Source organism: Dreissena polymorpha, chromosome 13, assembly GCF_020536995.1.
Source record: "Dreissena polymorpha isolate Duluth1 chromosome 13, UMN_Dpol_1.0, whole genome shotgun sequence".
Taxonomy (NCBI): domain Eukaryota; kingdom Metazoa; phylum Mollusca; class Bivalvia; order Myida; family Dreissenidae; genus Dreissena; species Dreissena polymorpha.
The window spans coordinates 21,191,022-21,218,940 of record NC_068367.1 but is presented as its reverse complement, the minus strand read 5'-3'; the positions used below and the strand labels follow the sequence as shown (position 1 = coordinate 21,218,940).

Here is a 27,919-nt window from a genome sequence, read left to right as displayed (position 1 = left end):
CCGATTGATGCTGAGGGATGTTTGACCGGATTACTTTGAGAAAAAAAAGCGTTTTCATCCCGCTGTACCGGCGGATTATCGTTCATGTTTATCGGCGTAAGCATATAGTATATGTACCCTAATTTCAGTAATCGGAGGGATTACTTATGTAATTTAGAACGAACGCTGAATTATTCTGCTATATATTTTATTCTAGTGTCACTATAAGTGATTACGTAATAAGGCAGAAATATAAATTGCAGACATGAAGAGAATCCTATGCGCCACAGTAAGCTAAATCCAAATTAAGTAACAAACTTATAAAAGTCCACACATTTCACATACTTAAGCATAACAAAATGTTTTAAAAATAGAAGTACTCGTTCACAAAGTATAGAACTTTGTTAGCGTTTATAGTAGTAGTAGTCATCTCCAGGAGAGGCAACAAACATAGTGTCCAGCTCCGTTCTGATGTCAGCAAACGTTGGTCGCTTCTTCGACTGAAACGCCCAGCATTTGGTCATCACGCCGTACCACCTGAATAACCCATACATCAAAATACAGTGACTACTAAGGTTTGTCCTAATACCATGCAAAAATGCTAAAACACAAACCGAACAGGGACAACGTTAGTAATATCAGCAATTATTTCCGCAGGGTATAAACAGAGACCAACGAGTTCATTATTTCTTAAACGTAATCGTTAGACCTTAAAAACGAATAAACATTCCAAGATCAACTTTTGTTTGAAACACCTAGATATGCCACCAGAGACCAAACCATAGGCGTATCGTGTAACCTGCCTGAACACACAACGAAAAAAACGTTCTTTGTTTAATATGGGATAACCCGCATGTTTTGTGAAAACAACAATGGCCTATAGTACAAAAACGTCGATGTACGTACACGTCATCACAGTGTTCCGGTTTATGCAGACGAACATTTTTCTTCAATCTGTCTGGCAGGTCTCGGCTTCTCACGTTATCGTACGGAGACTCTCCTGATGGTGACAGAACAATCATGAAATTGTTAACGTTAATTTGAAATAAACCATACTTTCATACGTTTTGATTTTGTTTACTATAAACGTTCGCATGTGATAATGTATATGTTTCTGTTTGACTATATAGCTTGAACGATATGGTTTTATTCGTGTTATCTTTTATCTAAAGTAAATACAAGTGTTGCTCATATGCATTGTTGTTGTTTATTGTCTTTCTTTTGGCACAAAAGAAAATACTAAACTACTTTTGTGGTTAGCCTTTTTAATAGAAAACAAAAACAAGTGTTTACCCAGAGTAAAAACTTCCCAAAGGACCACGCCAAACGACCACACGTCACTTTTCTCGTCTGCATTTTTCGTTGACGACATACACTCGGGCGCCATCCACTTGATTGGAATTCTCTCCTGTAATGAAAGCAACATTTGTTTGCTGTTTAAAGCTATTAAACAACAAATACTATCAGATATGCAAACTAACACAACTGTTTAATATAAAAATGAAAATCAAGTTAAGAGCCATGAATGGAATAAATTCAAACCAATAATTAAGGAGAACATGGTTTCTGGACATTGAAAGTATCTTGTAATATAAATGACTGTTGGATGCAAAGTATTGATCATGACGGTTTTTCAACGTATCACAAACCTTTTTACCGCTCTCTGCATCCCCGTCACCTTCTTCTTCCGGTTGTGGTCCGAAGCCGTAGATCTTAACTTCGTTCAAGAAGGTCATCAGGATGTTGCGTGCCGCCAGGCGCCGGTGAGTTATCTTTAAATAATATGCCGCGATTTAATTCATTTAGCGTATGTTTAGTAATATATGGTATTAGTCGTCAATTGTTGTAATTATGACACATAAATACAGACATTAGCATGAAAATGACGTTACTGACTTTGTACCCCCTCGCAATCTTAGTTCAAGTTAGGAACACATATATTATTAAGAAATAATTCGTGTACGTTATAGTTTGTGGTCGAATAACCCACGGCCGGAAGTTTATATGTGTAGGGATTAAATCATGAGTGCTAAGCACGAGTGATTTGAAGCCATGCATCTCAACTTCCGCCCGTGGGTTAATCGACAACAAACTATAACGTACACGAATTATTTCGATTCTAACACGGTTTTTACTAAAGATTTATACTATGTATCATTTTTTTCTTGTGTACTATTTCATGTGTAGTTCCGCCCATAAAAATAACTTTCGGCTGTTCTGTCGATCAAACCAACTTTCATTCGTAAAATATAGGATTTTTACACTGGTGGAAAATGTATCGACATGTTTTGTTTAGTTACAGCGCGTGCATGTTTTGTTTAGTTACAGCGCGTGCTTTCAGTGTATAAGCTCCGCCCATAATTATTGCAGAATAACCCATAGACGATTTTCTTCTTTGTATATATGAAATTTGGCACGTGCCGTGTTAAAATAATAAATAATCTTATAAGTTGTTCGACAACATATTGTACTTAAGAAATAATTCATGTACCTTATAGTTTGTTGTCGAATTACCCACGGCCGGACGTTTAGATGCGAAGGGATTAAATCACGAGTGCGAAGCACGAGTGATTTGACACCACGCATCTGAACGTCCGGCCGTGGGTTATTCGACAAAAAACTATAACGTACACAACTTATTTCGATTCTAACACGTTGTTTACTAAAGATTTATACAATGTTTCTTATTTTCTTGTGTAATATTTTATGTGAAAATCCGCCCATAAAAATAACTTTCGGCTCTTCTGTCAATCAGATCCGCTTTCATTCATAAAATACCGGATTATTACGCTGGTGGAAAATGTATCGGCATTTTTTGTTTAGTTACAGCGCGTGCTTTCAGTGTATAAGCTCCGCCCATAATTATTGCAGAATAACCCATAGACGATTTTCTTCTGTGTTTATATGATATTTGGCACGTGCCGTGTTAGAATACAATTTGATACATACCTAATATGAAAATATATGTAGTATGTTACCTGCACAACACGTTTGCAACATTATATTTGAATTACCCCTTTTCCAGCCAGGTACTCCATGCCCTTGGCGATATCGAGTCCAATGCGAAAGAGCGTCTCCTGGATCTCCATGGTAACGTTGGACTTGTGCTGAGCCAGGTACTCCTTCAACGTACCGTTCTCGCAGTACTCATACAGGATGAAAGGTCCCACTTAAATGCATGAAGGAAAGGATACGGCATTTTGTGTAAATGTGAGAACATGCTTTTGAATATGTAAATCCGTCTGAAGACTGACGAAATAATCTTAATACAAAGAAAACAGCGTTATTCACTCTCAACAGCGATAACGGAAAAAAGCTTTAACCACTACTGTAAAAGAAACTTTATCGCAAAGAAAAGACAAGAGCAGACTGTAGTTCAAATCTGTTGTGCGTGTGTGTTAGGCCGAACAATCAAGTGTTATGTTTTAATTTGTTTAATAGAGACTCGCTTTAGCACCGTTATTTACCCTCAACAACAATAAGAAAAAAAAGCTTGAATCAAAACGACTTTATCCTTTTGAAATGACAAGATCATACTGTGGGTAACTTTTTTTCATTGTGTAAACCCTGAAATGGTTTAATTTGCAATAGACTCAACTGTTCGTGTCATCAAGGACGGATCCCAAATACTTTAACACGTTGGGATGGTCCCCAACTTTCTCTGATGAGAAGTTTATCTTCGCCTTCATAAGGAACTCGTCATTGGTTGCGTAGTTCTCTAAATCGAAAGAAATGACACATTAACAGCATTTATATCAATTTTACAATCTTATTGATTTCCTCACGTTATACAATTAAGTCAATATTTCTGATCGAGCTTGACAATCTTCGTTTGTTTTAAGTTTTACAGTTCTCATAGTGAACACCAAGGCGATTTCTTAATAACTACTTTTGTACATTGGTTCTTATATTTTACTTATATTAACTTATAACAATACATGAAATAATATGCATACCTTTCAGTGTTTTAGCCACCACAGTTTTTCCCTGGTACTTGGCTTTGTAGATGTTAGCAAAGTGCCCGGACTTGATGACAGACTCGAACACAATATCCTTGCGACTTAGGACTGACTTCGATGCGTACGTGTCCATGCCACCGTACAGGTAAAGTTCCTCGGCGGCCATTGACCCCGCCCGCTGTTCCTGATGAAGTAAATGACATACATCAGTACGCTTAAACTTGTTAATGCAGAATCTTAAACATCGGTGTGGATATACAGTACACAGTGTAATTCAACTCTTAATACCATATAAAATATACCCACACTATAAGACGGATTGCTGTGTGTCTCGCCTCCGAACATTCGGCTTTGACGAACCCGCCGAGATATCCTTCGCCCGACCTCACGCGCGCGTTCAGCAGGTCGAATCACACCACGGCGGATGAGTATCACCATTACAAAGACAACGATGGCAACAACAGCCAAAACTCCTGTGTGATAAATATCATATAATTTTAAATAACTCATTGACTTATAAATATAAATATAAAAAATACTCAATTATTATTTTATCGAATATTAATCCTTAAATTGGTAATACGTCATTGGAATTGTTCAATACTTATATATTTCATACATTATTAATAGTGAATAATGTTTAAATAGACAGGTATGTTAATCATGACAAGCGACATAGCATGATCAAAAGCTAGGTATATAACCATTATACAATTATCAATTACGTCGCACGGTCTTTTTATTACATAACAGATAGGGATTGAAACTAGATTATGAATTTACAGTTGAACACTAAATATTCTTAACACACAGCACAATCGTATTCTGGTATGGGCGACACGCCATACTTACCTATAACGGCTCCAATAATACCACCTATTGAGACACCACCACTCTCTTGCTTCTCTGAAGTAAGACACAAATATAAAATTTAAAGACACTGTAATTTTGTTGTTGCATTATATAAATTAAACATGTATGTTGGCTTTGTGTTGATTGTTATTTGATGATTGAAACTGGGTAAATGACAACAACTATAGTATATTACATGTTGAAGTAATAAAAAGACCTATGTGCTACCAAAAAAACTTATTTGTAATCGGCCGAGCCACACACCTGTTCTTGCCGTCACTGCTAGATCCGTTTTCTGAGCACTTCCTCCCTGTGATTGAATGTTCAGCCCCAGAGTGTACTCCGTTTCCGGAGTGAGACCCAGAATGTCAAAAAACATGCTGGTGCCCGGCGTATAGAATGTGTGGAGCACCTCCTGACCGTTTGAGTTCTAAATAATATTATGAAATTTTCAATATGCAATTCAATTATTGAATTTGCAGCTGCAATTTAATATGCACATGCATAAGTAAGGTGTTAACTTATTAATTATTTGTATATGAACATGTTTATTCGTTTTTCACATAAAATCGTTAAGCAAAATTTAGGGAACCTTTTCGTATTTCAATCACATTGCAATTTTGTGTCATAAGTATACTATCTTCGGTCGGAATCACAACACTGATATATTGCAGTTATTGCCGGCATTAAAATAGCATAATCGTTTTGCGTTTTAAACGCACTGACTTTGCGAGACAGGATTATCACAATGTCCGCCCTTCCGTAGCAGGACTCTCGTGAAGGTAGGTCCCACTCAATTCTGAAACCAGTCGGGGTCTTGTTGACAACTCGAAGATTCTGGGGCCCGTTGTCTGAATATGTATTTTATTTGATCTTTATGTGTCGAAAAAAGGCAAATAATATAATATGGTATAGTAAATATAAACATGTTATGTATCCTTTATCGCTTTCTTGTAATTGTATGACATGACCACATTGACGATAAAAATAATATTGTTTACTAACATTTCTCCAGCCCTTGCAGGTTGTTTATTGGACCAATCTGTAAAGCAAACCACCGTTTTTGTTGTTGATTTTTGCATGTAAGAGCAACACTCTGCACAGTGTCGTATTAAATTAACGTTAAACATTGAATATCGAATCATGTTTATGCAGTGTATGCAATATATTATGCGATTAAACAACTGTCCATAACAACAGAAAAGGAGACTTTATTCCAGAAGTAAAATGTAACTTACATCGAACATGGTGGAAGTATATAGCATGGCCTGGTTATAGACAGTGACCTCCATCATGGCGGTGGCCGTGTCAAGGTCAGACTTGGTAACGGTCAGCCAGCAGTTATCCAGGTAGAGGGTCTGGTCGGGCAAGAAACAAACGCGATCTACTATCTTGCAAAACGCGCTCGAAAGGTCTTCCTATGATAAACGTAAACAAGCTGGATCCATGGCATATTTAAGATTTGTCTGTGCCATAGCATGACATAGTAAAACAAAAATTACTCAGCAGTTGTTTGATACCAAACATAAATATAAATGCAAATAACTTGTTTAGTTTCCCTATTATAGGGTAAGATTTTTGGAAAAATCTCGGTTTATGTATCGGTAAGATTCTAAAAGACTTTTATGTAAAGGGTGTTGCTTTTTTGTTTCGTTTTCGCCGTGTGAAAAAGTATTGCAGTCCTATTACATTTTAAAGATAAAGGTTATCCGATTTTAGCGGTTTTAAGATCATGTTTAGAGAGAAAATGTGCATACACGTTTAGCTAAGTGGACCAGCTTACTTGCATGTTGGCGGCTGTAAAATTGCTGTACATCGCCTTGGTTTCTCCAGACTGCGTCTTCACAATAGCCTTGAAACCGATCTTATGGACTCCACTGCTGCTATCCGACGCTGCAAACGTGATTCTGAAAAGGAATCCTCGGTATTGACTTTTAGTTTGTACTTAAATAAAATAGTGCGTCATTTATTCATATTCTCTTCTACACGTTAACCCATTTAATAAAAATATTAAAAATGAAAATGAATTAAATAGATTTTCTAGTAAACAAAACAAAGGGAATTGTTGTAAGAATTGCTGAACATATTACTACTAGTTCCTGAAACATTGTTTCATTTGGTAAATATACGTAAATATGTGTGAATACGATTCCCGCAAAGAGTGAGATAAATGAAACATTATGTGGATATATAACACACTTGGAGCTAAAGTTGTATGGTCCATCTGCTATGTTCCGTTTCAGACCGTAGTCTTTCCCAGGATGGTTTGTCTGTAGGATTGGTGGCGTACCGTCTATTGTGACCACGGTGCTGTCGGCCTTAGTGTTGCCGATGATGTCCGTCGCCCGAATCCAAACACGCAACGTGTCACCTTGAACCGAAAATAAAATAAAATTCTAGTTGGCACGCTTTATTTTCACGCATAAACAATCTAGAAGAGGTTTAGATCCTGCACTTTTTTTTAATTAATTCAAACATGTTTTTGTAATAATGTTTATTAACCTATTAAAAGTTTATCTAAGCATAAGTTTCAAAAATAACTCAATAATAGAGAAATTACCGTCAGCTAATATTCTGGTTGCAGTAAACGACTCTTTCAGTGGTATGATTTCCCAACCGGATGTGGGTTCCCTTGTATCTACTGTTGACCCCCAGAAGATCTCGTACTTGACTATACCGTGAAAGTTCGATATCGCCCTTCGGGTTCGAGGCTCTACATTGTCGTCTAGAACATCCGCTACATATCTGCATGATAAATGTTGATGTTAACCATGTGTGTTCTTTGTAGAATACTGTGTTGCTCTCTGGAGTTGCCAGATAATAATTTATGAAGAATCCGAGTAATGTACAATTTAATAGAGTAAAATAATGTGTATGGCTCAATGACTGGCAATATTTTTAGAATGTATGTAACTCCCGAAGTTCTTTCACTTTAATCACACTAAATTGATTGAGTTAAATAAAGCTCTTACATACATACACGAAAATATGTTCTATATTTCTTAAACATACTAACAAATTGATATTTAAGGTAAAATATTAAACGATAACAAATAAATAATTTATTTTATTACTTTTGACTGAACAGTACTCCGTCATCTTGTATCTCTTTGAACTGAATCGGATAATGCTCGATTTCCCCGAGGAAAAGACCATCTTCATGTACGTGGTTGACAAAATAATTCGGCCAAGCGACACTGACTGTCACTTGATTACCTAGGAGTTTTAAATGGTAAATTTTATAATATGTTTTTCTTTTAAACAACACTATTGTCCATTTTATTACGGCAGACATTATACGGGTATCAACAATTAGCAATAAGCCAATAATACAATGTTCCTAGCGTAATTGAAAATCCTGTTTTCTCCTTGATAATTGATCGTTCTTATGGAGCAATATACCTAGTATATCTTAATGATCTAACGTTAATAATAATTTCGCTAAATTCATTAACTTCCCATGTATTATTAATTTATGTCTGTCTAGTTGTATCATTCCACAAATATCTTCACTGACCTGTTGCCGCCGGTGTCTGCCAGGTGTATCCGGTCTCCTCAACAGCAGACGACACGTACAGTTTGGCGGTCTTGTTGTTCAGAGATATTGAGGAGGTGGCGTCGTACAACACAAACCGGCGAGCAATCCGAGAGTTGTTGGAGAAGTCACGGACCTCCAAAAGGACGCTTTCAAAACGACATGAACGTTTATTGACTTTATTCGCAATCAAAACGCGTAAGTGGTCTGAAAACATTTATTAAACGAGATACAAAATGTTCGTTTTTTATTTTGGGGCTAACTATTTTCGCGGCAATATCCGAACATTCACGAGCAAACGCGAGTTTTGCTTCGGGAAGCGTAGAAAAGAATATTCATTAGGTTATGTATAAGCGTAGCTAAAACGAGGGCGTCCTGCTGTTAGCAATTCAGAGAGAAAAAAGAAAAGAGCGTGAAAAATGAAAGTGTATTAGGGGCAAATATAGCTAACTGGAATTACGTCAAGGGAAAAATTGGGTTTTCCCATGATTTTGAAGTTGTCTATTATCATAGCTCGCGGACCTAATTAATAGCAAAGACACATGCGCTCCAAATTATGCAAATTAACGCAAACCGAAAGAATCCGATCCTGACTCGAGATCATCCGTAAAATGAAAATATATGACGTCATGAAACGATTTTTAGATGCTAAATAATTGCAGAATGTTTGTATTTTAATGTTTTTACTATAATGTTTTAGGGTCTTTCGATTGCAATTAATCTTCGTATTGCAATTGTTTGAAGTTTGTATATATCATAATTGTATGCGGCAATGTTTTTGGATCTTTAAGCAAAAAAAAATATTTTTGTTAGTTTCAAAATGACCAAAAGGCGGTTGCTGTTCAATTTAGTTTGAAAAATAAACTAAAATCAATTCATGTTACATATAATGAGATCTTTGAGAGAGAGATCATTTAGTCGTCAGATTGGATATTAAAGCAAATGTTTTAACAGCGACAGTAACAAGTTGTCTCCTGTTTTCGGAATACCTGTACATCCCAGGAGCCGATGGCCTGTATTCCGGGTACTGAATAGTGCCGTTAGTATGGGGTATAGTTGCAAAGAACTCGGGGTTTAAAGGAGTCGTCTCAACCAGACGTTCGTCTCTGTTTGGCCCAAGCTTAAACACTTCCATGTAGTATTCACCTACCCCAGACAGTTCGTCCGTCCAGCCTAGCCAACGCGGTCTGATAGGGTTCTGAAAGAGATCCAATATATCCTGCTTAAAATATCAAGAACTGTTGGGAATAATGTCCTATTTTTGTTATTTGATTCGTTTATTTTCTTCCAGAACATGACGTTCCTCCTTTAAAGTTATATCAATGTATTGGATAGAACTCAAACACCTGGTTTGGAAGGACACAAGTTCTGAGCAGCAAATAACTTAACACATAGGCTACCACTTGCCTTAAATGTGGTGTGTGTTTTAATTCCAGCTATCGAGGTTGAGTTAAAGTGTGCTCCTCTTGTTTTAATCTTTAAAACTTAAAAATGCTAGTATTTAACGACCGTGTCCATGGTAAATTTAACTTATAAATTTTAAATTTATAAAGGCTCCGATATTACAAAAAATGAGGCTTCGGCTGCGTCAGGAAGGGATAACAACAATTATAGCACGTGGTCCCATCATAAAGGCAAGAAAACGCTTGCCTTTGGCCAACTTGAGACACGCTACAAAAACTCGTGCTCAAAAAACTTCACGAAAAATACACACAATGTGAAACACGAATGTCATTCAATTGAAACGTTCCTTACAAAGAAATTGCATTTGATCCGGTTTAATGGAACTCACAACCTCACATTTATTATTTACAAAATCAAATTAACTCCCTTGCAATGCTAATCAAATAGGAATAAAGTAGAATACATTTTAATAAAATCTACTTTTTTTACTGATCAGTAATTGAACGTTTACCAGAGCTGTGTTCGCTTTAATACATTTTACCAATATATACTTTGTAGATGATTGGATGTACCTTCGTATAAACGTCCGGTATGTCAAGAATAGTATCATTAGTTGGACAGGTTCTTTTATCATCTTCTGAGCAGTGTATCGGGGCTATGAAGTCGAACCGAAACTCAACCTACGTAAACAACATTTCATTTTATAAATTACTGCTGTTTAGCCACGACTATTCTATGGGAAAGAAAGAAGGAACACACTTTGTTAGGCACTTCGCTATTGTATTTTTGTACAAACATGCAAATATTAATCAATATAATTTATTAAGACTATTGTTTTGCACCATGTTTCAAATGTTTAATTACATCTAAAAAAATCATGGTTTCGCATGAAAGCTGTAAAATTTCGTTTGAAAAATACTTATCACATAATGTTTATATTTAGACCTGTGCTAAACCACACATATCGTAAAAAAGTGAATTCAGTATACAGAGCAGTCAGTCGTACCGGTTATACATAACCCGTTATACATTAAATCATAAATACATTGTTTTTTAATTGTTTACCGTTTTGATGACCGAAAGCCCGTTGTAATATTTGGTAGCGTAAGGTTCGCTTTGTCGATCAGTATTCCGAAGCTCCTGAAAGCCACCGCTTGTAGACCGAAATTGAACTGTGAGCCTTAAAGCAAATACATAATACAGTTACCTCTGTAAAATAAATTAAATTCTTCGAAAATTCATTTCGATAATGCGGCAGTCACTTTCTTAGTTTGTCAGTCTGAATGTGCAATGTGCATACATTTTCAAAATACATGTAGAACATTACAAAAGTAAATGTTCAACAATTTTGTAAATAAGTTAAGTATCTAGATGCAAATATAAAAGCCAATTGTGCAAAAAATATGTACTACAGCACAACTTGTTTCACTTATTAACGTTACACAATTACCAATCTCCGTGTTCAATAAGAGTCACAAACTGGTCATCATCGATGACGCAGGTAGCGGACTCCTCCTTTGGGCTGTTTCTAGCCACGCCTTGACACGCATATTCCTTAAACGAGCCAGAATCGCGCACTGATCCTTAAAACGCAACAACAAAAAAATTAAAAAGCGTTACAGAATACAGATTTCGACCCATAACGTTCACAAATTATACAATAACGATGTAAGAGTATATCAAAAATGCTATTTGGCTTTGAAAGCAATAAAACCTATCTAAAAATATCTTAATTTTCCCAGAAGTAAATATATTAATACTAAACTGTTCATTTCCAGCCGCATACAAGTTGTTTGTTTAATTATTGCATAGGTTGATTAAACGAAATCTTGATAGAAAAATGATTATGTTTTTTAACATACCTCTTCGCGGAATTTTGCTGACATTAGCAGTGATGATATTCTGTACAATTCCGATTTTATTTTCGTGAACGTAATTAGGGCGATTTGGAAGGTTGTCAATGCCATCAAACAATGCCTTCATTTCGAACTTGAGGTTGTTAAACTCCCGCTGGTTGCTATCAACGATACTTATTATTAAGTAAACAGTAACATGAATTATCACAACCAAATGAGCTACGACTTGATTATTTATTACAAAAACAATCAGCATTTTAGACATTAATACTGGCTTAGAAACACGGTTCAAATGAAATGTGTAAAGAAAAAATAAGGTGTATATATTTTATGATGAAACTGTTAATATTTGGTCTGATCATTTGTCTGTTTTCGGAGCAATTTTCGATTTTCAGAATTATAGGGATATGTCTAGATTATGCAAACACTGCTTTTTTCAAATAATGTAAAAGTTGTTAGTCAAAGCAGCGTCTTCTGCCCTTTCTTCAAACTGCTCCTTAAAGATTGAATATCAATAAGGGTTTTACTAATAAGCAAACTTGTCAGGTTTCTTAATAATTATATAATATCCCAATACGAAATGTTCTAGTTTATATTCATTTATGATAACGTCTTAGTTGAGTCTTTGTTTGTTCTGTCATAAGTTAAGAAAACAAGCAATTCGTTGACATTTCTAAAGCAGTAGCTTTACATTGATGCTTCCAAACAGCCACCACTATAAAACAGGCACAGGATAAAATATTTTCGGAAAGTGGATTAGGATTATAGTATTGCATTATATAATACGCTGAATTTCTTTTGAAAATGTAACGTTTTCAGGATAGCTGTTTATTCTATACAACCGGTCTTGATTCTCAAATATAACATAGATTTATCAAATTACAGCCCATTCAATCAAAGTGTAAAACATTATTTTGTTTAAGACCGACCTCCAGACTAATGACGAGTTCACATCCAAAATCTCCAACACAAACATGAAATTTATTCTATTGTCGAATCGACGGATGTTTTTGATGCTGACGTTCGATTGAACAATCTGAGGTTGAAGGCGTTTTTCGCTTTCAATGACTGAAAAAAAACAATACATGTTGAAAATGATATCGGAGCGAACTCAAAGTGTAACTAATACGAGACGCAAAAAGTACACGTCTCATATCCACGTGAAATACAATTAAATCATGCCATTTGAAACTTACAAGAAGTGTATTATACCATGAAACTTTACAAGATGCAAATGTATCCTATTAACAGAAAATATTAGATAGAATAAAAGCGATCGTATAACTTATAGCTTTTACTGTCGCTATTTTTACATCACACTCGGGGGTTTTCAAAAAATTAAGAATCTGTTTTTGTCAACTACGGAAGAACAAAATTTCAAAAAATGCGATATTTGATAATTATTAATGGAACAGGGCGGAAATAATATGATAAATAGAGTATTATGCGAGTGTTGGATAAAGATCAAGTTTACCATGCTCGGCTCGAACCAGGGTAGCGCTCGGCAAGCCTTGCGATACCATGGTTCTAAGCCTCGCATGATAAACTTGATCTTTATATAAAACTCACATTCTCTATATATCAGCGCAATGATGTGTGTGAGAAATATGTTGAAAGATCGAAACTTTTTAAAAGTGATAGTGCATTCATGGCAGCAGACGTTTACACTGAAATTGGTATTGGTACGTCAATGGAAGACTCCGGTGTCTTATATGGGCTGAACTCGACACTTTTTCTATGTTTTCATAATCATACAAGGAGAAAATTTTTACAGTTCGTGCATCCGTTGGAGGTGCTGTTCAACGAAAATCCTTCTGAACACCTGCACGAGACGTCATCAAGGCATTCTCCGGGGTAGCACGGTCTCGCATAGGAACAAGTCACTGCAATAAAAAATAGATGTTTGCAAAACATGACCATTCACAACTTTTATTCAAGCCAGAAAATATGCAATTCTATTAGATTGTTTAAGGGAATAGAACTATGACCTTGACCCTTTAATCTCTTGTAGTTGCCATTCATCTGTCTAGGTTATGAAAGTAAACAGCATCCCTAAAAGTGATCAGCATGCAATTATTCGATTATGATAGAAAAATATCGTGCGAGCAAAGATGCTCATCTTATAAGCCTTTGTGATATTGACGTCTGAACGTAATACTAAATGGCATCTTCTATTTATCCGAGATTTCCAGAGTACCAATTAAACAAATCACCTTTTCCAATACTCTTTTAAAATCATTATCACGGTAAACAAGCTACACTTCTTGTGACCTTAACCTTTGACAATTCGACGCAGTAGTGGTCTGTTTGTTTTTCCAAGTCGCCAGCATACCCTTTTACATCACCAGAGGTCAAAATTGTCGTGAGTAATTATAAACTATCTTTAATTTTAATTTCACCTGTTATCATGACAGGTGAAAAATCAAATAGTGGTTTTAATTGCCTCACAAGTTCCCAAACCACCCGTTTGTATGATTTAAGGTCTCATCCGATTAAGATAACTAGTGGAATCTTACCTTTTTAAGGGCCGATAGACCGATAGCATGCAGCCCGACCAACAAAAAGCAAAATACGATTGTGTTTTCCAAATAGCAATATCATTGGCAAGAAATCAACTTACTTTTCGGTCAAAATTAGCAAAATCATCGGGCAATAGTACACCCGTTCATAAAGAAACAAACACTTGCACCTTGAACATAACAACTATTGATTGCGATTAATTACAAGTAATAATGTGTGTATATACTTTGCATACAATGACGTATAATGCATATTAACAGTCTTTTTTGTTTACTATTAAGAAATATTTTATTTAATCAATAACATTTCTGATGCCTTTAAAGGTAACTTTAAACACGTATTTACATTTCCGGCAATAAGGCCCTTGTGAAGTAGAAGGACAGCTGCACTGGTTTGGGCTAGTACAAGTCCCGCCGTTGGCGCAGTCTGGGCTGCAGATAGCTGAATTCATAATCAGATAATCAGCTTTGATAGACCGGCTATAGAAAATCTCGTTTTTTATCTGGTTTATGTGTGTACAAAACAAAAACATATTAAAAACGCGTAGCTGCACAGAGCAATTTCTTCAAATGATACAGGAGGCCAGAAAAGTCGCCTAATGTTTTAGTGATATAGTCTGGCACGAATTAGGGTATCAGCACCACAAAATAATAGAATATATCAAGGAATTATTTGCAAAATAGTGTTGAGGTTTTTCCCTCCAAATAATAATTGTAGAATTGTTATTAGAGATCAGTATGTCCCGGTCAGTATTGTTTTGCCTCTGGTATATTTTAAGGTGTAAGCGGTGCATTGTGTCGTTAAATTTTATCACTTACGACGATTGCAATTCTGGTCACCATTGTGAAACCACCCTGCACTACATCTGTATTCGTAGGTATAATATGTCTCCCAGTAGTGCCGAAAATACGAACATCCCCTTTGAAAATAAGTGCATAGTTAAATTTAACGACACTTTCAAAAACAAAACAAGATAGTATACATGTCAATAACATTTGTTACAACATATGGTGTATGCTGTTTGCAGGTCTTTTTCTGCGTCATTCTCGTTGGTGTTACACAATTGTATTTTTTATTTCTCTTTGTAAAGTCAATCTTTCAAATACAATAACAGGAAACAGTTTTGATAAAATAATATCTCAGAAAGGCTACTTACCACCACCAGTACCAACAAATACAGTAGCTGTTAAGTCGTTCTCGTCTCACAAGATACGTCTCGTAGTGACTGAAATCATGCCGTAGAGTAACATGACTGAACATGAATGTTTTTTATTCGCGCATTAGTCTGTGTTAATAGTAGTTTCAGTGTGGTTGCATTGTTTTATCCAATACGTTGCATACTGGTTTAACGTCCTGATTCCAATAATATATGAGCTCACATGAGCGTTGTGGGACGTTTATCTCCTTCTTCCAACGTCGTGTATTGCCATGTATTAATTAGAAATCACTCTAGAGGCTACGCGTTTGCTCAATCTGTACCCAGCTTCGCCAGAATATTTTAGAAAAACCGTGAAACCGTAATGGGGGCCAAATGTATTAGTTAATATTGATGGAAATTGGTCACAGAAATATGAACAAGTTTAGACAACATCTTTATTTGATCAGGCGCTAGGTCACTAAGCAAAAAAAAACAAAGTTAACTACAACCGAGGCGCAGCGCCCTCAATTTTTGTATGACGAACAATTTAGCAAATAGCAGTAACTAATAATCCACTTAAACCTGTGGTGGTTTTAATTTTGTTTATAAATAAATGTGGTATCTTGTATTAGTATATTGCTGTAAAGGAACATGTCCTATTGTGTTTTTTTAGGAAGCATGCACTTTGCGTTGCCTTAAATTTGTAATATTCATCGCTAAACAACAACGAAATGTATCGCGCGACACAAAATGTCATTACACTGTTCCTGATGAATGTGTTATTATTGCTCTGTTAAATATTTCACCAAGTACAGAGTAATTAAATGAAAAACCTACTCTCCTTTTTTATTTTGAGTTTAACCTTTATACCCCAAAGTTTGCAATGACTGTTCCGATGTTTTGACGCAGCCTTAACCATGATTAAGTTCGTAGCGTGTGTGGGAGCGGTTGCATGTGAAGTTATTAGTCATTTGCCTTAAATAAAGACTAGACTACAAAAGTCTTCATTCCGAATTTTCTCACATAAATCTTACTGCATAGACGCATACATATTCAGGCGGAATTTCTATAAACGGCCTTGCTGTTCTTTTGCTGACATGTTGACGACGCACATGAAACGGATGTGATGTATTTATCCCACCATGACAATACTGCTTGATTGACTGTTACCATAAGTCATGGAGTTATTGAGTGCACAATATTGGATAAGATTTTCTGCTTGGTAAATAATATACCGCGAATGTTTTATTTGCCGTTCATTAGAAGCATCATTAAATAACATCGCGATTAAAGCCTAAATACACGCTTGAAAAAAATAGTTCTTAACAATGCAAACAGACCGATACATATCAGTGGTTGCATACAATTGGAGGTTTTGCCACTCGTTGTATAGTTTTATTTCAAACTTTACGTCTCAATAACATAAAAGATCGTATATTAAATGAAATTGTATATTTAAAAAATACGGTTGATTCTGATTGTTGTGGTATTAATCAGTAAATTTAAGTGAATATATCTGAACTCCCGCATTGGGTTCTTTAAAAAAAAAGGAATATTCACATATTCATGCGTGTCAACGTATATAAGAACTTTGACATGCTAGTAGAATTGAACACAAAAACAATTTTATTAAATAAGCATCCCTGGTCTCTCGATACTTCTCATTCAAATGCGTTTTTTCACGAACGTTTAAACAATCGTTCTTCAGATTTAAAGTGTTTAACTGAAATTATACGAGTGACAAAACCTCCAATTGTATTGTATCCACTGATATTTATCGGTCTATTTGCATTGTAAAGAAAGTGTTTAAAAAACTTGTATTTATAAAATACAGTCAGGTGCCTAACTGTGAACTGTGTTTTGTGTGTTAACGCTGTGATCTCTGGTTGCATGCACTACTTCACCTGTTAGTTTTTATGGTTTAATGTGCATGCCATTGACAACCAATGTTGTCGAAACAAAGCATGTTGACATGTTGAATCTTGCGTTGATTTGTGACTTAATTTTATTCATTGTAAATGGCTAATATTTAAAGTGGATGGCATTTTGTTCACTTGAAGCGATCCGATTCTTTTCAGACATGAAACATCGACCTATTAGACCTAGGGCACTTAATTACTTTTTATAATCACGATATTGATAATAATATATAAAACTATTTGTTTAACTCTGGTCTATCGTTATTACTTTAATTGCATCGAAAGAATCGAAAGCACTTTGTGTCAATCTCAACAATAAATAAATGGCGTATATTGTATTATTTATAAAAATTAAGTTAAGCTGGTTAAAAAGATTTGAATTCACTATATATTGGATTTATTTATGTTCTGTCGAAATTGTTGCCGATCAATTACTAAAGCGCCTTTTATGGATACAACAGTGAGCGAACAGTCTTCACATCGAACTCGTGATTTATAATTAAATCAACGACGTATTGACATACAATAGTCTTAAAACCATTAGATATGCATGTGAATTATGTAAATGGCAATGGGTATTCACCCTATTAAGTAAATATACTCTAACTTCCGCGTGGTTTTTTAACCAAAGCTTAGGGGCGTTTTGCTATGTTGACTTTCATGAACACACGCATGGGAAATGTTACCATTAAAACAAAACACTTTGGCCCATCTTGAGAAATGTAAAACAACATCCTTAAATAAACAAGTAGCTTAATGTCTTTATTCCCGAGGCATTCAAATAAGTTTCAATTTTCAACAACAACCACTTCAAGATAAAGTGATCAACTTAAACGTATCAACCACCGACAATTCTCGCACGATTCAATTTAAGCAACAACTAAATGTCTCGCCCCTAAATGCGTTGTTAATACTTAATTTTTATTAACACTAATTTAACAAAACACTATGTGCAATGTTTGGGTTGTTCGTCAACTGATCTTTGGTAAATTAAAAGGGAGTGTGACTATTCTGCATTTTTGCTTAAAGGCTAAAGTCAAGGATTTGAACGTCAACCATAAAACCACTATATGGTACAAACCAAGGTTTAATACAGTACACAAATGATTTCCGATGCAATGACTTATTTAGATTTCAACTTTTTATAAATTGCTTTGTACGAGTAAAATGAAAATAACAGCGCTAAGTACACATTTATAATTACGTTTTCTTTATAATTTTAACTAACGAAAGGTTGAGTGACAACATATACGGTATTTAAAGAATACTATTGAAGATGCTTAACAGTGAAAACGGAATATTTAAATGAAGTTTCACGCACATTTAAGATATATGGACTTTGTAGCTTGATTGCTTTTAGGAGAACTGTGTACCCGATTGTTTATAAAGTATACTTTTACGCAATTCCGCAAATATCGTATAATCACTTGCAATCAAGCAATAACACAAAACGATAAACTTTTACTTCCTTATGGGATTCTTTAAAATCAAAAAAATATGGAAAATATGTATTCGGAAGTTGCTCTGACATAATCAACAGACACTCACTCGTAGGAAAGTGGCAACAGAAGAACATCTTTAAATCTGAAAGCTGTGGCAAATGTAAAACGCTTTACAGTTACGTATTGCATAGGTCACAGAAATATGAACAAGTTTAGACAACATCTTTATTTGATCAGGCGCTAGGTCACTTAGCAAAAAAACAAAGTTAACTACAACCGAGGCGCAGAGCCCTCAATTTTAGTATGACGAACAATTTAGCAAATAGCAGTAACTAATCATCCACCTAAACCTGTGGTGGTTTTAATTTTGTTTGTAAATAAATGTGGTATCTTGTATAAGTATATTGCTCTAAAGGAACATGGCCTATTGTGTTGTTGTTTCTTTTGGAAGCATGCACTTTGCGTTGCCTTAAATTTGTAATATTCATCGCTAAACAACAACGAAATGTATCGCGCGACACAAAATGTCCTTACACTGTTCCTGATGAATGTGTTATTATTGCTCTGTTAAATATTTCACCAAGTACAGAGTAATTAAATGAAAAACCTACACTCCTTTTTTATTTTGAGTTTAAACTTTATACCCAAATGTTTGCATTAACTGTCACGATGTTTTGACGCAGCCTTAACCATGATTAAGTTCGTAGCGTGTGTGGGGGCGGTTGCGTGTGAAGTTATTAGTCATATGCCTTAAATAAAGACTAGACTACAAAAGTCATCATTCCGAATTTTCTCACATAAATCGCATAGACGCATACATATTCAGGCGGAGTTTCTATAAACGGCCTTGCTGTTCCTATGCTGACATGTTGACGACGCACATGAAACGGATGTGATGTATTTATCCCACCATGACAATACTGCTTGATTGACTGTTACCATAAGTCATGGAGTTATTGAGTACACAATATTGGATAAGATTTTCTGCTTGGTAAATAATATACCGCGAATGTTTTATTTGCCGTTCATTAGAAGCATCATTAAACAACATCGCGATTAAAGCCTAAATACACGCTTGGAAAAAATATTTCTTAACAATGCAAATATACCGATACATATCAGTGGTTGCATACAATTGGAGGTTTCGCCACTCGTTGTATAGTTTTATTTCAAACTTTACGTCTCAATAACATAAAAGATCGTATATTAGATGAAATTGTATATTTAAAAAATACGGTTGATTCTGATTGTTGTGGTATTAATCAGTAAATTTAAGTGAATATATCTGAACTCCCGCATTGGGTTCTTTAAAAAAAAAAGGAATTTTCACATATTCATGCGTGTCAACGTATATAAGAACTTTGACATGCTGGTAGATATGAACACAAAAACGATTTTATTAAATAAGCATCCCTGGATACTTCTCATTCAAATGCGTTTTTTCACGAACGTTTAAACAATCGTTCTTCAGATTTAAAGTGTTTAACTGAAATTATACGAGTGACAAAACCTCCAATTGTATTGTATCCACTGATATTTATCGGTCTATTTGCATTGTAAAGAAAGAGTTTTAAAAACTTGTATTTATAAAATACAGTCAGGTGCCTAACTGTGAACTGTGTTTTGTGTGTTAACGATGTGATCTCTGGTTGCATGCCCTACTTCACCTGTTAGTTTTTCTGGTTTAATGTACATGCCATTGACAACCAATGTTGTCGAAACAAAGCATGTTGACATGCTGATTCTTGCGTTGATTTGTGACTTAATTTTATTCATCGTAAATGGCTAAGATTTAAAGTGGATGACATTTTGTTCAGTTAAAGCGATCCGATTCTTTTAAGACATGAAACATTTACCCATTAGACCTAAGTCACTTAATTACTTTTTATAATCACGATATGAAATATTGATAATAATATATGAAACAATTTGTTTAACTCTGGTCTATCGTTATTACTATAATTGCATCGAAATGATCAAAAGCACTTTGTGTCAATATCAACAATAAATAAATGGCATATATCTTATTATTTATAAAAATTAAGTTAAGCTGGTTAAAAAGATTTGAATTCACTATATATTGGATTTATTTATGTGCTGTCGAAATTGTTGCCGATCAATTACTAAAGCGCCTTTTATGGATACAACAGTGAGCGAAAAATCTTCACATCGATCTCGTGATTTATAATTAAATCAACGACGTATTGACATGCAATAGTCTTAAAACCATTAGATATGCATGTGAATTATGTAAATGGCAATGGGTATTCACCCTATTAAGTAAATATACTCTAACTTCCGCGTGGTTTCTTTAACCAAAGCTTAGGGGCGTTTTGCTATGTTGACTTACACGAACACACGCATGGGAAATGTTACCATTAAAACAAAACAATTTGGCCCATCTTGAGAAATGTAAAGCAACATCCTTAAATAAACAATTAGCTTTATGTCTTTATTTCCGAGGCATTCAAATAAGTTTCAATTTTCAACAACCACTTCAAGATAAAGTGATCAACTTAAACGTATCAACCACCGACAATTCTCGCACGATTCAATTTAAGCAACAACTAAATGTCTCGCCCATAAATGCGTTGTTTATACTTTAAGTTTTTATTAACAAAACACTATGTGCAATGTTTGGGTTGTTCGTCATCTGATCGTTGGTAAACTCATAGGGAATGTGACTTTTCTGCATTTTTGCTTAAAGGCTAAAGTCAAGGATTTGAACGTCACCCATAAAACCACTATATGGTACAAACCAAGGTTAAATACAATACACAAATGATTTCCGATGCAATGACTTATTTAGATTTCAACTTTTTATAAATTGCTTTGTATTAAAAAAATGAATTGTTGACGTCCTTTAACTTACTTATTAAAGTATAAGGATTTAGAAGCATCAGTAAAATTTTTATCGCATTCAAAGACTTCAGCGTTTGATGCATGATGAATAGAAGTGGCACACGTATCAGCTAAATCCCGTTTTCACCCTTTTTCATAATGTAAGAGGATGTAATTGAATATCCTGATCATAGTTATCTAGCTCAGGAAGAACAAGTTATACAGTTAAATGCTCATTTGCGTATAGTAGATTTCTCTGCATGATACTTGTATTGTATGTACTGTAATAAACATCAAGCACGTTGTAACAAGAAAACTCTTAATATTATTGAACGAACAGCTACTTAACTGTAGCTCATTTCTTATAATATTCTTATACCCTGGTTTGGAACTATTTAAGACAACGGTGGCATAATATAAATACGTATTTTGATATGTCTTTATTAAATATTTAGCAATGTGGCCTGTTCTGCATTGAGAAAATGGATATGACTGGTAGAAAGATGACATACCGTGGATGAAACATACACTTACCCACTAAATATGAAAGCAATCGACTGCCTTTCTAAGTTTATGTATCATTATAGACCTATGGGGCGTGAATAAACTTAGTTACTGACCATAATAAATTGTTAAACAAGATAACTATTGATGCAAAGCATCGAAGGGCGTCGGGAATTTCAGTGTAAAAGGCACTCAATGAAGTTACATGGAACGAATCTTTTTTCTTCTGTAAATATTAATATATTGGCCGATCATTTAAAAAAAAGATACTGGTATAACAATTAACTATGATTTAGTGTTATAACCCCCGAATAACCATTATCTATGATGTTGTGTTATAAACCCCAAATAACCATTATCTATGATTTTGTGTTGTAACCCCCAAATATTTCATAGTTCATTTTATTTACATTGGTTTCTTTTTTTTACTGACATCCGTGTGCAGTTTTCATTATTGGAACAGAACTGTGTAGGTTTTAAAAAATCTGCTTCATCTTGTAAGCGTAATTTCATATTTTTCTCATCTTCAAAAGGAGATGATTATGAACTAATTCTTACGTTGCTCATTTACGATAGGGATTGAGTACTCGTTGATATGAAAACACTTTACAAGTTTTAATGTGTTTACAACCCCCCACCCTCTCACACATATATTTCATGGGCATAAAAAACAACAAAAAATGGTTACATTATAACAACATACATGTATTTATTTAAACTAAAATGTCTACATCAAAACAAAAAGTTAACATAGAACACAAATAAAATAATTTTATTCTACTGGGGTTTGAACCTTGGGCCTCTCGCATGTGAACCGAGCGTGTAACCACTACACTACGGAACCGCTTGAAAAATCACCTTCTAACTAAGATATTAATAAGTGACTGTAGTGTAACGGTTATCACTAAAGCAATAAACCGTGAAATCGCTGTCGTCTTGTGAAATTAAAGAAAATACGCGTTAACCAAAACTCGAACAGCAAAAGTATGCGCTATTGTTACAAAAAACACACAATAAATATATTTTGATTATGTTTTGTGTTTATACAAAACCAGAAAGTTTCACCGGTTCGCGTATTTATCAGTCCCTGTGATCTTTATAATTGCCCAGTCCCTGTGATCAGTTATTAATTAAAAGAATTAGCTTTGAATTATTGGCAAAACATGTTGTAGTTAATGTAATAGGCACAAATGCAGTACTTATTTACACTTATTTACAAAAAAAATCACCACTGTGCAAGATATTCTGATAACAAAAATATATACATTGATCCGTAAGAATAACTTCTCCTCCCATAAGCGAAAAAAAACGTATTACATACGAGTCGCTCCACTTCAATATCAATAACACATACCAAACCTCATGGTATTGCGTGTTAAGAAAATATGTTTTAAGTATTTATTAGTTTTTATAAGAAAACAAATTAACCCGATATAAAACCTCTGTACCGCGCGGTTTAGTGAGAGGAATAGTATTACACATGTCTTTTCTTAAAACATGATTATCCCCTTGTTCTTATAAATCATTTAAACAATATTCATAGACGACCATTTAATGAATACACCTGTCAAGTTTCGAAAATTTTGGCAGTACATTTTTTTGCCTTTTTATCGTAGAAGTAGCTGCAGCAAATACTGAAATATTGATCAAGAATACTCAATCGGTATTCACCTTAAGCTGTTTCACCAGCATAACTATTGGAGGTATTTACATATAAAAGAACCTCAAGATAATAAAACTAGAATGCACGCATTATTAAGTATAGATCGATGCTACTGAAGCAGTCAATGAACACCGTTTTTAGCGTTCATTATAGCATACATCAATTAAGGCACCGGTTTCAAAGTAACTCTTTAAAATAAGCATTGAGAAATCCCATTAACGATAAATGATTTGAAAAAAACAACAAACAGATGAAATATATAAAACTTGTGGAATTTTTTAATGAAATATATACTCACGTAAATTAGATTTTTATTTTAATTAATATACAGGTATAGAAATCTATTTCGTTTTATATATTTTTCTTTTTCGTTATAATTTGGCGGGATTAAACGGTTATATTTTCTGCTTTATATGTTTTCCTTGATCGCGGTCGTTTAATCCTAGCTTAGATTTGTAACTTTGGACGTGGCAGGTTCTCAGACTTGTGTAAATTTACTGTACATCTGTCAAAATATACCTTAAACTTTACAAATGCTCTACATCGTCGTTGACAATATTCACACACGAAAAACTCTTCTTCTCCCTATTTAAGTCGACATTGTTTTGAAAACAGGTATCAATTGATGTAATGGTAATCGCATTATTCATCTTAGCGTGTAAAATTGTGTAAGGTAGATTTTAATGAGCTTTTAAAACTGTTTGTGATCATTCAAGCTAGACCTAACACTTAATTTCATACGTTACCTTATTAAAGAACTTTCCAACTTCACTTCTTGGCATATGGTTACAACACTAAGTCGCAGTTAAAAGTTATCTGGATTCAAGTTTTCATTTTCACTATCTGTATTGTATTATTTTAGCCCCTTGAATTATGTGCATAATTATTAAATTATCATACGATTAAGTTTATGCATTACATAATGCATACTTATACGAGTAAAATTAAAATAACAGCGCAAAGTACAAATTTATAAATACGTTTTCTTTATTATTTTAACTAACGAAAGGTTGAATGACAAAATATACGGCATTTAAAGAATACTATTGAAGATATGCTTAACAGTGAAAACGGAACATTTGAATGAAGACACTCACTCGTAGAAAAGTGGCAACAGAAGAACATCTTTAATTCGGAAAACTGTGACAAATGTAAAACGCTTTTCTACAGTAACATATCGCATGAACTCTACATTTTATATTTATTCAATAATATCCACGTACTTTTCAACACCGGTTATTTTGATATAGAGCTTACCGACTGGATTTCCACCCATACGACAATGAAATTGAAGGAAACTCCGTTTTATTAAATAACAGTACCTCACTGTTGTTACAGTGAAATACAGTGCATAACGTGATAGCCGTTGGTTTTATCCATTGACGACTATACTTTGAACGTGATAGTATTTGTCCAGTTTGGCTTCATTCTTTAAGAGACCAAAATGAACCATTTATATCTGAGACATATGCTTACAAAGGCATTGGTTTATCAGCAATGCCTTATTTTCTTATATTTGAAATTTGAAGCGAATCAGGATGCATTGATTTTCAATCTACTTTAAGAGAGATCACACGTTGCGAAGCAGACGTAAATTGTACACTCAATTAGTTTGTGAATTTTCATATATGCCATCGAACATTGCAAAACAATAATTATTAAGTTGTTTATTTGAAAATAAGTTTATTGTGTGATCAAAAATGTTGAAAAAATACATTCTTTAAGAGTATATTTCAATGCAGCTTTTGGGGTACTTTATTCATTCCCTTAATATACATGATTCATTCCCTTATTATTTTCACATGTAACTATATTCGTTTCAGATAAAAAATTGGGAACTAAGTAAATGAACATGTTTTCTATTCTTCGGAAAACCGTAATATAAATGCCAATTATGAGGCGTACATCTTGGTCTATCAAATCTTATTATGCTGGTGTGTTCATCATTATTAAATTATACAGCAACATGCACGATTTGAAGTACAATTTTTTTTATAAGCAGTTGAACAATAATACCAGTTATGTCAATATTCCTCGAAACGTTTATCAAACAGACAGACAATAACATTATTTATTTACAAAGCGTCACGAAATTTGAAAAACAATTCGTCTAAAGATGTTCTTAAAATGGAGTATAACATTGTTCCGATCAGTTGCACAAAGTTTCCGTTAGGAAGAGGGGTATTTTTCATTGTAATGCTATATCTAACGCATGCGATCGGTAACTGCATAGAACAGTATAGTCTCTCTATGTCTCAATTACCATTTGACCGTGTGTTCGTGTCGATTGGAGCGTGACAATACCATACAAACACGGAAACAACATCGTGTTTGGATCATTGTCACTGCTTCTTTAAAATTATGGATGTACAATTAAAGGTATTCGAATACTCTTAAAACACAGATCTATTCAACCTTCGAACACATTTGCACTTGTTACTGTGTTTTTAAACATAATTTTCTTTTATAGCTGGGAAAAAAGCAAATAATTTGAATCTTGAATTTTCAAATTCTAAAGGCAAAAGGCTTAAATAAAAATAATAAACATCATTTACCTTGAGTTTGAATATTAGGAGCACACTCTGTGTCGCAAGTTACTTTGATTATTTTTGCATCGGATCATTTCCAGAGACAAAAAAAAAGGTGACCGTTGCACGAATAAACTCACATTTAGTCAAGAATTAAAGCCAAAGACACCAGCGTAAAAATCTAAGTACAAGAAAATTCTGGACAGTTTTTAACTAACTTAAATAAAAATTTCCCAATGATTAACTGTCTCCAGGTAGCACAACGCAAACGTTTATAGTTTTTTATATTAAGAAGCTACAACGAACACGACGCATGTCTGCTTAAAAAAACTAACTCTATTTTTTTTGGCGAAGTAAGTGGGATTACTATTTAATCAACGTATAGATATAGTAATATACATATATCATAACGTTTCAAATTATGTAAGGTAGCTTTTGGTGAGTTTTTAAGTCATTGCGATCACTGGAGCAAGATTGAACAGTATTGCTTTCCAACGGTACGGTCGTGCATAATTTGACTGCCTTATTTTGTTCAGATGTAAAATACTCGAACAGAATACTGTGTGACAGCTTAGATAAAAATCCTTTTCGAACTAAATCAATTATATTATTGTATCGACTATACTCAATGTATTTATTGTGTATTTCGTTTTAAAGTAATAATACTTATTTAAAATAACGTGGTCTTATTTTTTAAGACTTAAACTTGACTTAATTATGTAAAGAAAACAATATGTCGATATTCTAATGCATGTTGACAGTTCCTTTAATATAGCAATATGTTATTACTAATACTGTCAAGCTAAAGCGTGCAAACTGCTTATATGTGAATGATTTGGCAGACACATTTTACATGGAAGTGCAGTGTTTAATTTAAAAAAAAGGCGTGCTAATGCTTGCAAGCATGTGAATGTCACGTTTATATAACTTACACAACTACATGTGCATATAACAACTTTTAATAATATTTGTTATGAATGCATTATAATTTAAATCAGTGTTAAATAAACATGGAATAACATGCAAAATTGCACACAAAAAAAGAATTATAATAGACAGATAAATATTGTTTATACTTATATATTGGGGCGATAAGATATTTACTGAAAGACAGGATATTGCTAGTAATAGGGCATGTTGGGTTGCAGTTACAATTCCAGTGTCCAGGTCGTAATTAAGTCATATGTATACATTAAAAGAAATCCAGTAAAAACGATAAAAAGTATATTACAAACATCGTCATTCTACGATGTATTAAACATCATAATTATTATGCAAAAGGAATTTCGTCTTACCCTTGCCAGGCGTCCGTTGGTACCACAAACAACCAGGCCACCAGGAACGTGAAACACGCGATATATCGCACCATAACTACCTGCAAGCCAATATGAAACCAGTGAATTTTCAAAGAACTGTCTCCTTACTGATGAAATACGTTAAAACGCGCTCAATAATCAAATTTCAAGCTGGCAAAATACGACTTCAGTCATCCAGGTATTTTCGTCGTACTGTTCCGCTGGCTGAGCGGGGTTTGCGGATTTATAGATCAAAACAAGGAAGTTTAAAACTGTGCAGCATAGACAGGGGGATTTAAGTAAGCAGGAGTTTCAAAATGCATCTTGATTTTATGTAGCTTACATTTGTCTTCATACTCTGTATGTTGAGCTTAGTTCTTGCAAAGTTATTTTTGTCGTTGTTTTACATTCTGTAATGTGTCGTATCATATTCTTTCAATTTGTTTGATTATATTTCTTACAAAACGTTCATTTATTTGACGCA

At 34.3% G+C, this 27,919-nt stretch overlaps 2 protein-coding genes across 2 annotated transcripts in view; one reads left to right on the top strand and one right to left on the bottom strand.

Annotated features, from left to right (window-relative positions):
• The window catches only part of LOC127855047 (uncharacterized), a gene marked incomplete in the record, with an annotated part of 514,210 nt that overhangs the window by 428,165 nt on the left and 58,126 nt on the right, over positions 1–27,919 (top strand).
• On the bottom strand, positions 171–27,684 carry LOC127855044 (uncharacterized). Its single transcript, XM_052390384.1, has 29 exons — positions 27,436–27,684; positions 15,262–15,330; positions 14,924–15,024; positions 14,451–14,546; positions 13,358–13,468; positions 12,515–12,653; positions 11,592–11,746; positions 11,180–11,312; positions 10,795–10,909; positions 10,302–10,409; positions 9,315–9,523; positions 8,308–8,474; positions 7,865–8,006; positions 7,351–7,535; positions 6,990–7,161; positions 6,574–6,697; positions 6,029–6,208; positions 5,796–5,832; positions 5,517–5,641; positions 5,055–5,220; positions 4,791–4,844; positions 4,245–4,411; positions 3,936–4,122; positions 3,578–3,697; positions 2,994–3,148; positions 1,629–1,751; positions 1,273–1,387; positions 886–979; positions 171–516 (listed from the first exon to the last, which is right to left on the bottom strand). Exons 1-29 carry the CDS (start codon positions 27,507–27,509, stop codon positions 384–386), a joined length of 3,756 nt encoding a protein of 1,251 aa, XP_052246344.1. The 5' UTR covers positions 27,510–27,684; the 3' UTR covers positions 171–383.